This window comes from Amblyraja radiata, chromosome 18, assembly GCF_010909765.2.
Source record: "Amblyraja radiata isolate CabotCenter1 chromosome 18, sAmbRad1.1.pri, whole genome shotgun sequence".
NCBI classification, from domain to species: domain Eukaryota; kingdom Metazoa; phylum Chordata; class Chondrichthyes; order Rajiformes; family Rajidae; genus Amblyraja; species Amblyraja radiata.
Window position 1 is genome coordinate 41923988 of NC_045973.1, and position 14273 is coordinate 41938260.

At 39.0% G+C, this 14273-nt stretch overlaps 1 protein-coding gene across 1 annotated transcript in view; it reads right to left on the reverse strand.

Annotated features, from left to right (window-relative positions):
* Positions 1–1937: 1937 nt before the first annotated feature.
* The window catches only part of syn2 (synapsin II), a 424737-nt gene continuing 412401 nt past the window's right edge, over positions 1938–14273 (reverse strand). Inside the window, exons 12-13 of the mRNA XM_033037240.1 lie at positions 4422–4689; positions 1938–2710 (exon numbers count right to left, since the gene is read on the reverse strand). Coding sequence (XP_032893131.1) covers positions 2575–2710; positions 4422–4689 — 404 coding nt within the window. The 3' untranslated portion in view covers positions 1938–2574. The remainder of the gene's footprint in view (positions 2711–4421; positions 4690–14273) is intronic.

The window sequence follows — 14273 nt, forward strand, 5'->3', positions numbered from 1 at the left end:
GGCAAATAAGTCCTTGTTTAAATAATACTTTCTAAGGAATAATAAGAGATCCCAACATACCACACTTACTAATTGGTGCAACATTAAGGGTGTTGCAAGATGATGGATCAGTGCGGGTGTTTCTCTTTGATAGGGGCGAATAATTTCACTGAACAGTTAGTTAGTGAACACTTAGTATCTTGGCAGGTAGTGCTAAGCCAGAAAGTGAAATTGCATGTACAATCAACAAGAATTTCCACCCAGTAGGAATATTGCATCCATTTCTTGGAACCAAATTTTAGGAAGAACAAAAGGCTACGGAACCTATTCACTAGGAGGTTTTTCAGGAACAGGGTTTGATAGTTACATGAAACGCTGCCATTGTTATCCCTAAAACAAGGCAAACACGATTGCATTTAAAATCATGGAAGAATTAAATGGAGTTAATAAGGATAAATTATTTTAATTTCTCACTAACAAGAGGGCACAGTGACTCGAGTTCGATCCCGATCTCGGGTGCTCTCCGTCTGGAGTTTGCATGTTCTCCTGTGACCACATGGGTTTCCTCTGGATACTCTGGTTTTCTCCCACATCCCATAGACGTGTGGGTTTGTAGGTTAAATTGACCCTAGTGTGTAAGGAGTGGATGCAACATAGAACTATTGTGAACGGGTGATCGATGGTTAATGTAGTCTTGATGAGCCGAAGGACCTGTTTCCATGGTACGTATTTTAATCAATCAATCAAATGTGAAGAAATATTTAGGATTAACATGCCAAAAATAATTCAACAGAAAATTTCCAAAGGGTATTAAGTAATCCTTTGAAAAAGGATTGCAGGATCAGGAAATGGCCAGTTTTGACATAAACAAGAAAAGCTGGTTATCTAAAATTGTTGATTGCAATGTTTTAGTGCTGATATCAGATCATCCAACTGTAATATTAACCCTGTGTTTCTCTCTCTACAGATTCCACTTCACGATAAGAATTTCCAGTATTTTCTTTTACTTCATAATCCCAGCAGCATAATCCCAGTGTTGTGCATCTCATAGTTCCAACATTGTTTTTCCCCTCTCATTGTCCTCTTCTGTTTACGCCTCCTCGAAACGGGTGGGCTTTGACCAAGAAGCATTTACCCCTCTCTCGTAGATAGCGTCAATGGCATTTTGTGTGACGGAATCTTGTGGTCTCCACCCTTCACAGACATGCTTTATGTTACCTCCACCTCTTCCCTTGACTGCAATTTACAACACACCTGTTTTCTCACTTTTCCAGTTCTTATGAAAGGTCATTGATCTGAAATGGTAACTGTTTGACAAGTTTCTCAGTGTGGGGTCAGTAAATTAATAGAGGTGAAATACTGAAACAAAAGCTCAGCTTTCAGTATCTATAGCTTGCTTCTCCCGCTTTAAATCGCTACATTTAAAATAAAATTGTACTAAAACTGAAGTTTACATCTTTTTTACATTCTTGACAAACTCTTTATTTATGCCAGTGTCTGTAATGGGTATGTGATTGCTGTTAAATTTTCCAATGTCTTTTTCTTGATGTTGATAGGTATACGACTGGTGAATACATTCACTGGAGTTTTTACTTAAAGAATCTTCAGCAAAGTATCCAAATGCTGAAATCTAATACAAGTGATTCAGTGCATTGCGTGCGATGCTATGATTTCTTGGCAATATCTCCCCAAATATATTTATTTATTTGCTGTGTATATCTATACCAGACATATGCTCAGTTTTATGAGTTCAGACAAGTTAAGCTAGGTTAGAAAAGCAAGCAAAAGACTAAACAATCCAACACAAAGGTACAACAAGTAGATGATATAACATGCATGCTATAATAGTACACTGTATTTGAATACACATGGATAAGCTCTGATAAACATGCTGTTCTATGATACTCCCCTGAATTGTATACATAAATTATTACATTTAGGAGGAACATTTCTGGAAGTGCATGAGGAATTCAATTTTTATTAATCCCTTATGATACACGAGGATTTCAGTTGATACACACATAATACCGTTGTACACTTCTGTTACGCTTCACCAGTTTGAAAGCAACTTGTAGATTAGCCACAACATATATACTGTATCCAACTTGTCACAGCATAGTATAGGTAATCACAAAAGCAGTCTGTTAACTATGATTGCATCTTACCACGGAAGTGAACAGAAAGAAGCACACTTTAATTGACCATCATACTATCAAACTTCACGACAAAATAAACTGTAGAAATGTACATTTACTATAAGGCATCTGTGTGCACATATCACAACATCACAGTGAATATGCTAAAGATAAGTTTATTTCCCCTGTTGAAACCACTCAGCAGCCACACTAGTACTGACTTAAATGGAGTGTGATTTGTCTAGCAATTTTTTTCTTGTAGCTAACTGATCTAAAACAGCTCATATTTTCACATCTTACTTTGTACAAATGAAAATATACACCCAAACGGCACAAAAGAAGAATTCAACTCTAGGGCACAACATTTTTTCTTTAATCTAAAGTCACTGAGGTTAGTACGCTGCAGCTTAGTGTAATATTTAAGTGGGGTTATCCAAGGTATCACGGCATTTAGTGTTGACTAATCAGAAAATAAACTGGCAAAGGACTTCCTTAAGTTACGGATTGTTTCAGCCTTTGCTTCATCTTCATTTAAATTTGATCGAAATAGTGATGATTCTGTAAAGTTGAATGCGTTGGTCAAAGACTGTGATTTGCTGTAAAATAAAACAAAAATCAATGTTACTTACATTTTCAGGATTGGAAGTATTAAGATTATTAATAAACCTTTATTCATGTAATTTTATTGATATCGTGAAAACAAATTATGAATTATGCATTTTACTTTTAAATCCTGCTAATTCGAATTTCTTTTCATGACCGCATTTCATTAAGAAATAGTAGATGTTAGCATATTTCTGTCTTGTTATAATATATTGACTTGCAAAGGCTATTGATGCAAAATCCATATGTTTGTAATATGCTCAGGCAGCATTTTTATGGATGGGTAGGAGGGAACTGCAGATGCTGGTTTACATCGAAGATAGACACAAAATGCTGGAATAACTCAGCGGGACAGGCAGCATTAAGGGCTTGTCCCATTTTCACGACCTATTTCACAATCTTTTTTACTCGTGGACATTTTTCATCATGTTGAAAAAACGCCCCGACCAACTTGATGCCACGAGTACCTACGAAAAAGTATCACGGCCTCCTAAGACCTACCTACGACCTTGTGACGACTATGCTGCAAGTATGAGTCAAGGGCAAACTCATCAGAGGTCGTGAAGCAGGTTGTGAAAGTGGGACAGGCCCTTTATCTGTCTATTTTTATGGATGAGACTTTTTCTGGCCCTGACATGAAGAAAAATTCACTGGAATGGCCAGGTGATGAGTTTTGAGTCAACTTCAATAAGAAAGTTACTACTGACAGATTTTTATAACTTAAGGGGATCAAGGGAAATGAATTAGTGCACTGAGGTAAACAATCAGTCATGATTTGAGATGATTTGAGAATTAAGGGACAGAAGTTTAGGGGTAACATGAGGGGGAACTTCTTTACTCAGAGAGTGGTAGCTGTGTGGAATGAGCTTCCAGTGGAAGTGGTTGAGGCAGGTTCGATTTTATCATTTAAAAATAAATTGGATAGGTATATGGACGGGAAAGGAATGGAGAGTTATGGTCTGAGTGCGGGTAGATGGGACTAGGGGAGAATAAGTGTTCGGCACGGACTAGAAGGGCCAAGATGGCCTGCTTCCATGCTGTAATTGTTATATGGTTATATGATATTAATTAATGGCAGAGAAGCCACGAGGGGCCAAATACCTTTGCCTCCTTCTCTGCCTTACTTCAGTTCAGTTCCGTTTAGTTTATAGTCACGTGTACCGAGGTACAGTTAAAAGCTTTTTGCTGCATGCTAACCATATTTCTTATATTACTATGAATGGATACCAGTGTCATGCACAGGAAATAAACCAAGAGGGGGGAAAAGGATGAAAGGAAGCAAGTGAGAAAACATTTGACAACCAAAGGGGAGAATAGAACTGGAAAAAAATGACAAGGAATGCAAGGGCGGTAAGTGGTGAAGAACAGATAAAGGAAAAGCAAATTAAAACATTGGGGTGAAAAGTGACAATTGAATAAGGGAATGTAGATGAGTGATGGCAGAGAATGGCAGGAAGATTAGACAATGGTGTGGGATTGGTACATCCTCAAAGCTGTTTTGCATTTAACAGTTCCTGATCTGATAATAGAGTAAGAAGACATCCTGTTTGAATATTTCGTATCTGTTTTAACTGGGAGAAATCATGAATTGATCCTGGTAGCCTATTGCTTCCTATGTGTTGTTATTATCAGTGTTAATTATGTAATATTAATGATGGCAATGGTATACCTTTCATTAAAGCAACCATATTAGTAATGTCTTACTTTAACTGGGGATGGGGCTGTGACTGTTGCTTCGGTGGTTTCGGCTGAGATTTTATTGGAGGCTGTGCTTGCATCTTTTGCTCCGGTTGCCTCTTTATTGGTTGACTTTGTGGTCTCTGGGGTTGCAAAGCAGGCTGTTGATGTGTCGCTTGGCTCGGCTGCCTCTGCAGTTGAGGTGGGGGGCCTCCTTGCAGACGTGGCCCCTCGTGAGAAGCACTGTGTTGATCTTGGCTCTGTGCAGGTGGTCCTTGGGGTTGTGTTGAGCCCCCTATGTTCAGCACAAGAAATACTAAATAATGTTACATTGGTCGGTATTCCTCATATATTTTGAAATCCAGCACTTCATTACAAGAAAATGCAAGGAAGGTACTTATATGTAACATGGTAGCCTTCAAACGTGAAGCATTTTATGGAATTACACTACAGCGACTATTCAGTATTTTTGAATAATGGCTACATTTAACCATGGGTTACAATTGTACGCAGTGAATCAGATCGCACTCACAAACTACAACAATGCTTATTAAAAATGTTACAAGGCAGCAATGGTACTTTATGTTATAAGTAACAGTACATGAAGATAATATACTAGGGTTGCGCAAAACAATAACATTAGAAAAATCCAAAGGAGACAAAAAGAAATCAAGGTTAAAGTAAGCAATTCTATAGGTGCTATAAGTAAATTGAAATGAGAAAACTGAAGTAAATCGATTCCACTAACAAACCACAGAGACCCAATTTACACAATGCCATCTGCTAACAGCAGTATTAGGAACTCTTCATATGAAGCCAAGTTAAAATTTCCGTAACGTTTGGGGAGTACTGATGAGTTGGAGAAAACTACGGAATTTATTTGCGACACTTTAGCCATGTGCTTTCGTATTTCATCTATCCGTCAGTTGTTGGATAAAACATGATATACAACTGCCCAAAACATTAATTTGCACATAAAAGAGAGATATTAAAACATTGAAATTAAGTTTAAATAGAGATTGACAAATTCTTAATGATATGTGAAAATTTGGTCAATGAACCAAATTGCAAAATTAATTAATCTGCAAACATGACCACAGAGTTGTTACAGCAGAGATGGAAGATTTAAGGATACTTAGTCAACTACCCCACTTAGTTTGATTGTAGAAATTGGTGAAATATTATCAGCCTTCAATAAGGATTATTAAGAACATTTACTTTATAATTTACTCTCAATTGTTGACTAGTTTAATTCCATTATCCTTATTCTTTTAAAAACACCCCATCTTGTTAGTTTACTTGTTCTCTAACTCTTTGGAGAAGCATTTGAAGGTGTGTAGGATTGATTCAAGGTGACTCATTCTCCAACTCCTGATTTTCCTGTTTCTCCCTGTGAGAAGTGCTTGACTTTGGCTCAAATTGATTGCTTTAATCACCCTCATTACTTTGTTTATTGAAGTTCAAATAATTATATAAGAAATAGTCAAATGTAGGTTGTGAAAATCTCTAAGATCACAATTTCAGCATGCAATTAAGAGCTGGGCTTAAATAATTCAGCAATCTTCCTATTACAATGCACAATACTGTTGATTTTTCAAATAGATTTCTTCCAAATGAAATCTGAATGTTTTAAAACAGTACACTTTTCATTGCATTCAAATTTCAATTAGAAGGAGTGTTTCAACAGGGGATTTGCTTTACTAACAAATGAACATAGTTTCACAAAAGTGTTAATAGCAAAAGTTAACAGTGCCAAGAATGTTACATCATATTTCAGTATGTCAGGGCACATTAAAATACAGATTAAAATTCATTTCTCATACAGTAATGGCTGCATGGGTAATTAATTTGAGTGTAAGGAATAATATTAGTGTAATGAAACTCACTTTGACGAATAACAAGCAGAGCAAATCGTAAGTATAATTGTCTCAATGAACAGTATTACAACTTCCTTTCATGTGTGCTAAAGATAGATGTTCATGGTACTATTTGACCCAACCCCTAACACTGGTTAAGTAGGTATTTTGGGGTGGGTGCCAACAACCATTTGTTGGATCAATCACATCATACTGCACTTGTGCCAGAGGTCCAAGGCCACATGTTTAAGCTGTCATGCAAGTTGATATTTTTGATTGTTGATTCATAACCAAAAACTATCCCAGGGAAGTGATGTTACTTCTGTCAGTATATCATTGTTCCCCCCTTATTGAAATCCTTGTGAAATTGTCTGTGTAGAAAGCAGTACATATAAATGTGCTTTGATAATAATTATAGGTTATACACAAAGGGGTGCGTAAAAATTATATAAGGAAGACTCAACTAACTTTTGTGTTTTTATTGCACATTAAGCTGTACAAGTGTGTAGCCACATTATGTAAAATACTGCAGTAAAACCTGAGCATTTTCTTAAATGAAATACAATTATAATAAAAAAATAAGAGACTTTTACAAACAACTGAACACATTATTCTTTGACCTCAACTGTAACATTAGACTTTGCATATAGCATGCTTGCATGCAGATCCAAATGCATTTTTTATTAGGAATGTTTATTTTTTGGCTGTGTGATTCAGTGTCCTCCAGAAATTAAAATATTAAACCACTTTTGTTTCTTTTAGCCACAACACTGTACTTTATCTCAACAAATGTCTCTCCTACAGCAATGCACAAGGTCGACTATATCTACTTCAAATGATTAGGACGAGTGCAGAATTACATGCAAATGGTTATTACACGTTCAGAAGCACGTTGAAGTTCTAACAGTGGATAAGCGACCTCTTTTTCAAAATTTCAGTAATAACAGATGAACCACATTATGACATTTTTGGGTAAACATTTCACATCGGTTCTGGGAAATCTGGTGAACAATCTCTAACTGCAATCTAAATATCAGTAAATTTTTAGCATGCTCCTCAAAATGTTCCATCCATTCATTTAGGTAATGGTAGCACAAAATCAGCTGTGTGAGAAGAATATATAGCCCAACATTCTTCACAGGGCACCTGGGGTCTAAGTGAACAGGGAATGTGTTTAACTAAACAATTGGATTCTGGTATTGGGAATTAAATATTTTAAAATCGTTTTTAATCTAGTTTATGTAAGCATTGTCACTTGATATATATGAAATATAATGTTTTAAAAATGGTCTTAGAACTGTTTTGGATGCATGTCACAACCATTTAGTCAGTTTGAAAACTGGCTATGCTTCGGGCAATTTCTCAGCATTTCTGTGGACAGGGCTTGTTCAGACCTTGGCAAGTGATGTTCTGTACATTCTGAAGCCTTTGTATTATGCAGAGTTTGCTGATCACATGGTTCAATGTTGCTTTTGTTACATGTGCCAACACACAGTGAAATTCTATACATACAGTCCAATACAGTAGTCCCATACCCAAGCACATCCTCGATTGGCAAGGGTACAGAAATAGTCTACTGAGCCCATATGCAAGAGGCACCATGTGTTGGCGCCATTTTCAAAGTCCAGTCTGTGCTCTAGTTCTCTTATGAAACTTATTGCAGCCTGTTTATGGTGGTGGAGCATTTCCTGAAGACTAGTGTGGATATGCCAGCTATGATGTATGCAGTGGCTCACCACTCACTGTCAATTCTGGGCATTGCCAAATCAAGTAATAATAGAGAAACAAAGAGAGGGGAAATGATTGCATTGGAACTATTTAAAAAAAAACTCGAGAAAGGAAAAACAAATATAAAATCATTCTTCAATAACAATGAATACTTGAAAGAATGACACTCCATTCTTTTGGTGATTAATTTTAAATGATTTATTTAATTAACATCTATCATGGTATTAAATAGGTACTTAGAATGGTGTTCTGAGTGAGTTTATATTGTGTTCATCATTCAAGTATAGCAATCCCGTCCCTCAATGCATTTGTTTTGGGAGACAGGGAATAGCACACAGTATTTGAGGAGGTTGTAACACTAATTGAATAATGCGTGCTCGTTCTTGCAGCAGCATTGGCCTGAGGTTTCCAAGACATCTGTTCATGAATAATATTACTCTATTCATTATGTAGCTATTTTGACAGCAAATTTGGGGCCTTTATAAATGATTTATAAAATCAAGGAAAATAGCATAACTATTATGAACATTTGGAAGTGTGTAAATGGGGGATTAACCATGGCAGAAAACATGGAATGAACTGCTTGCACCACTGCTTGGTGTCTATAGCATTTCCATCTTAAAATAGTCTCAGAAATTAAAAAAATCAGCACCTCATCAACACTACAGCACCACCTATATCCTTTCTCCTTCTAAAAGCCAGTTCTTTTGAAAGTACATCAACCCAAAACATATCTCTGCTTCTTGCTCCATAGATGTTGTCTGATCTGTTGAATATTTTTTGTATTCTCTGTTTTATTACTGACTAGTAAAGAGCCCTGAAAGTTTTTACACAAATATGTGGATGTGGGGTTAACAAATAGCACTGTAACTCAGAATAGCTAATCGAAGGTCGACACTAAATGCTGGAGTACCTCAGCAGGACAGGCAGCATCTCTGGAGAGAAGGAATGGCTGTCGTTTCGGGTCGAGACCCTTCTTCAGACTGAACTCAGTCTTAACTCAGAATAGCTAATGATCAACAACATTTTGAATAATGATCACAACATTCAGAATTCAGAATAAGATACATCAACATCATGTAAAATATAAAAATTATATAACAAAAGAGGACTTTGCAACATATACAATTGGGTTCACTTGCTTTCTTTCCCCTGGATATTAAATACCTATGTCTCTGAATTTGATATGTAGGAGAGAATTGCAGATGCTGGTTTAACAGAAGACAGACACAAATAGCTGGAGTAACTCAGCGGGCCAGGCAGCATCTCTGAAGAGAAGGAATGGGTGACGTTTCGGGTTGAGACCCTTATTCAGATTTCTATCAAATCCAGTCTACATAAAATCTATCAATTTGCAAAACTGACCACCTGTTATCATGTCTTCAGTCCTAAGGGATTGTTTCACTTTTAGAGAAACTTGTACAATTTCACATTTAAAAATGTACACCTCAAGTACTGAGGGTATTTAATGGAGAATAAGAAAGTGAAAGTTTGATCTATTTTTTACTTACTTTATTAAAATCAAATATTTAATGATCATTGAAGGAGAGAATGCTGTCTCCAGCAGCAGATTGTAGCAAGTGTAGCAAGGAACTCCGGGTACGATACCTCTCAGGTGTTAAGGTTGCAGGATGTCTCGGAGTGGCTGCAGAACAATCTCAAGGGAGCAGCCAGAGGTGGTTGTGCATGTTGAAGTAAATGACATTGGTAAGAAAAGGGATGAGGTCCTGCAGAGTGAATATAGGGAGTTCGGCAAAAGTCTAAGCAGCAGAACCTCCAGGATAATAATCTGTGAATTACTACTGGTGCAGCGTGCTAGTGAGGGTTGGAATAGGGGGCAGGGTTACAGATTTTTGGAGACATTAGGATCTCTCCTGGGGCAAGGGTGACCTGCACATGAGGGTCTGGTTGCTCCTGAACTGGAGAGGGGGCCAATATAACCATATAACAATTACAGCATGGAAACAGGCCATCTAGGCCCTTCTAGTCCGTGCCGAACACGTATTCTCCCCTAGTCCCATCTACCTGCACTCAGACCATAACCCTCCATTCCTTTCCCGTCCATATAACTATCCAATTTATTTTTAAATGATAAAATCGAACCTGCCTCCACCACCTTCACTGGAAGCTCATTCCACACAGCTACCACTCTCTGAGTAAAGAAGATCCTCCTCATGTTACCCCTAAACTTCTGTCCCTTAATTCTCAAGTCATGTCCTCTTGTTTGAATCTTCCCTACTCTCAGTGAGAAAAGCTTATCCACGTCAACTCTGTCTATCCCTCTCATCATTTTAAAGACCTCTATCAAGTCCCCCCTTAACCTTCTGCGCAAAGAATAAAGACCTAACTTGTTCAACCTTTCTCTGTAACTTAGTTGCTGAAACCTAGGCAACATTCTAGTAAATCTCCTCTGTACTCACTCTATTTTGTTGACATCCTTCCTATAATTAGGCGACCAAAATTGTACACCATACTCCAGAATTGGCCTCACCAATGCCTTGTACAATTTTAACATTACATCCCAACTTCTATACTCAATGCTCTGATTTATAAAGGCCAGCACACCAAAAGCTTTCTTTACCACCCTATCTACATGAGATTCCACCTTCAGGGAACTGTGCACAGTTATTCCCAGATCCCTCTGTTCAATTGCATTCTTCAATTCCCTACCATTTACCATGTACGTCCTATTTTGATTTGTCCTGCCAAGATGTAGCACCTCACACTTATCAGCATTAAACTCCATCTGCCATCTTTCAGCCCACTCTTCCAACTGGCATAAATCTCTCTGTAGACTTTTGAAATCTACTTCATTATCCACAACACCACCTATCTTAGTATCATCTGCATACTTACTAATCCAATTTACCACACCATCATCCAGATCATTGATGTACATGACAAACAACAGTGGATCCAACACAGATCCCTGTGGCACCCCACTAGTCACTGACCTCCAACCTGACAAACAGCCATCCACCATTACTCTCTGGCATCTCCCATTCAGCCACTGTTGAATCCATCTTGCTACTCCACCATTAATACCCAACAATTGAACCTTCTTAACCAACCTTCCATGAGGAACCTTGTCAAAGGCCTTACTGAAGTCCATATATACAACATCCACTGCTTTAACCTCATCAATTTCCCGAGTAACCTCTTCAAAAAATTCAAGAAGATTAGTCAAACATGATCTTCCAGGCACAAATCCATGTTGACTGTTCCTAATCAGACCCTGTTTATCCAGATGCTTATATATATTATCTCTAAGTATCCTTTCCATTAATTTGCCCACCACTGACGTCAAACTAACAGGTCTATAATTGCTAGGTTTACTCTTAGAACCCTTTTAAAACAATGGAACAACATGCGCAGTACGCCAATCCTCCGGCACTATTCCCGTTTCTAATGACATTTGAAATATTTCTGTCATAGCCCCTGCTATTTCTACACTAACTTCCCTCAATGTCCTAGGGAATATCTTGTCCGGCCCTGGAGACTTATCCACTTTTATATTTCTCAAAAGTGTCAGTACTTCCTCTTCTTTGAATCTCATAGTTTCCATAGCTACTCTACTTGTTTCCCTTACCTCACATAATTCAATATCCTTCTTCTTGGTGAATACCGAAGAAAATAAATTGTTCAATATCTCCCCCATCTCTTTTGGCTCTGCAGATAGCTGTCCACTCTGACTCTCTAATGGACCAATTTTATCCCTCGTTATCCTTTTGCTATTAATATAGCTGTAGAAACCTTATCCTTGCAAGAGTTTTCACTGGTGTTAGTCATGTGTATTTAAGCATGACAGGGGGGTGTGGGGGAGGAGGGGGTGCTCTGAGGGAACCAGAGTAACAGACCAGCAAATAAACGGACTGATGGGAACGTAGAATTTATGACCAGAAGGTCCCAAAGAAAGCACAGGAAGGCGGAGGTTAAGGAATATTATGAATTGGTTTGTTTGAAGTATGTTTATTTTCACACAAGGAGTACCATGAGTATAGCAGATGAACTTAATCCTTGAATCGGTGCTTGGAACTATGATGTTTTTGTCATTATGGAGCCAGTTGCAAGAGGAACCGGACAGGCAGCTCAATATCACAGGGTTTCGATGTTCCAGGAGTAATTGTGAGGGAGGTAAAAGAGGTGGAGGAGTTGGTCTCCTAATCAGTGAGAACGTCGCATCTCCACATGAAGGATATAATGGAAAGTTCTTCCACTGAGGGGATATGGGTAGAGCTTAAAAATAAGAACATTGCAATCTCGCAGGGGATTATATGATAAGCTTCTTGATAGCCAGTGGGAGAAGAGGAATACATTTGTAAATAGATTATGGAAAGATGCAAAACCACCGCCTTCTTGTAGTTGGTAACTTTAATCTCCAAAATAGATTGGGATTTATGCAAAAGGCTTAGACTGGGCAAACTATGTTCGGAGAATCCAAGAGAGTTTCCTGAAAAAATATGGATAGTCTAACTTGAGGAGGGATCAAATTATACCATTTATTGGGAAATAAGGTTGGTGTTACAGTGGAAGGATATTTTGTGAACAGTGATCACAATTCCATAAATGTTTAAGTAGTTAAGGGTCTGTCCCACTTAGGCAATTTTTCAGGCGACTGCCGGCGACTGTCAAGTTCCCGGCAGTCGCCTGAAAAACTGGCAACTGGAATGGCGACTGTCAGAGTGGAAAAGACACACACATATCGCTTCCTTCACCAGCCTGTTATGCAGGCGGGGGGCAGGGCAAGCGGGGGGAGCGCTGCCTGAGTGAAATTCACACGGTGCAAAGTCAAGGTGATACAGACACACACCGCGATGAACAGGAAGGTTGGTGCTGTAATTGTGACGGCTAAAGCAGTGTGCGGTGAGTCCTTTAAAATGATGGGGGGGGGGGGGGGGTGGGGGGTGGGGAGAGGGGGGAGAAGGAGTGGAGACAACTTAAGAAGCCAGAGATACTTGGCTGTGAAGCTCGGCGGACATTAACATTACCGGTCGGTTATCCTTGTTTCTGAAAACTACTGCTTATATTTTGATTCCCCAATGAGCCAATGAAATTCATCGGTCAGCACCAGCTACAACCTACGAGAACGCACAAGAACCTTCGACCACCTGGCAACCCACTAGGACCTCCTGGCGACCCACCTGCGGCACGAGAATTCTCGCTACTCTCCATGGCGGCTTCATTCTAATCGCCGCTATTTTTTTCAACATGTTGAAAAATTCGCGGTGACTATAATGAGGCCGTGACTAGTTCCCAGAATGCGGGAACTCCTCACGACCATGAAGGCGACTCCCCGGCAACCACCTGCGAAAATGTCGCGACCAAGTGGCTCCTGCCTAAAAAGTTGCCTAAGTGGGACAGGCCATTAACCTTGGGGCAAGAGTACTAAATTGGGATAAGGCATGTTACAGCATCATTAGGTAAGAGTGAGGGAGAGTAAATTAAGAGCAGTTATTATTACGTTACTTCATGTCTGACATGTGGGAGTTGTTTAAAGGCCAGCTGATCAGAGTTCGGCACTGGCATATTCCTGTAAGGAGGGATAAGGATGGCAAGTTCAGTGAAAACCTTGGTTGACCAAAGAGGTTGTAAATTTGGTCAAAAAACGAAAGGAAACCATATAAGATGAAATCAGACATAAAGTTTGAGGAATATAAAGCAAGCAGAAAATAACCCAAGTAGTCAATTCGAAGGGCCAAAAGCTGCAATGAAATGACACTGGTGAGTTGGATTAAAGAAACTCCCAAGGCTTTTTATATGTACATTTGAAACAAGAGGGAAACCAGGGAGAAGGTAAGACCACTCATGGATATAGGAGGAAATTTATACGGAGTCAGAAGATGTGGGCGAGGTACGAAAGGAGTACTTTGCATCTATATTCATCAAGGAGATGGACATGGAGGACAATAGGATCGGTATGGGGGATACTAATATGCTAGGGCACGTTGAGATCAAGGAGGTGACATTGGGGCTCTTGAAAAGCATGAAGACGGATAAATACCTGATAGGATCTACCCCAGGTTCTTGAGAGAGGGAACATAGTGGATTGCAGGGGCCGTGATGAAGATCTTTATATCTTCTCAAGCCACAGGCACTGTCCCTGATGACTGGAGAGTAGTCTAATTGTTCCTTTGTTTAAGTAGGGAAGTAGAGATAATCTACAAAATTATAGGTTGGTGAGACTCCAGTCAGTGGTGGGGAAGCTATTGGAGAGGATTCTTCGTGATAGGACTTACTCGCTTTTGGAAGAGAATGGGCTGATGAGGGACAGCCAGCTTGGCTTTGTCCACAGCAG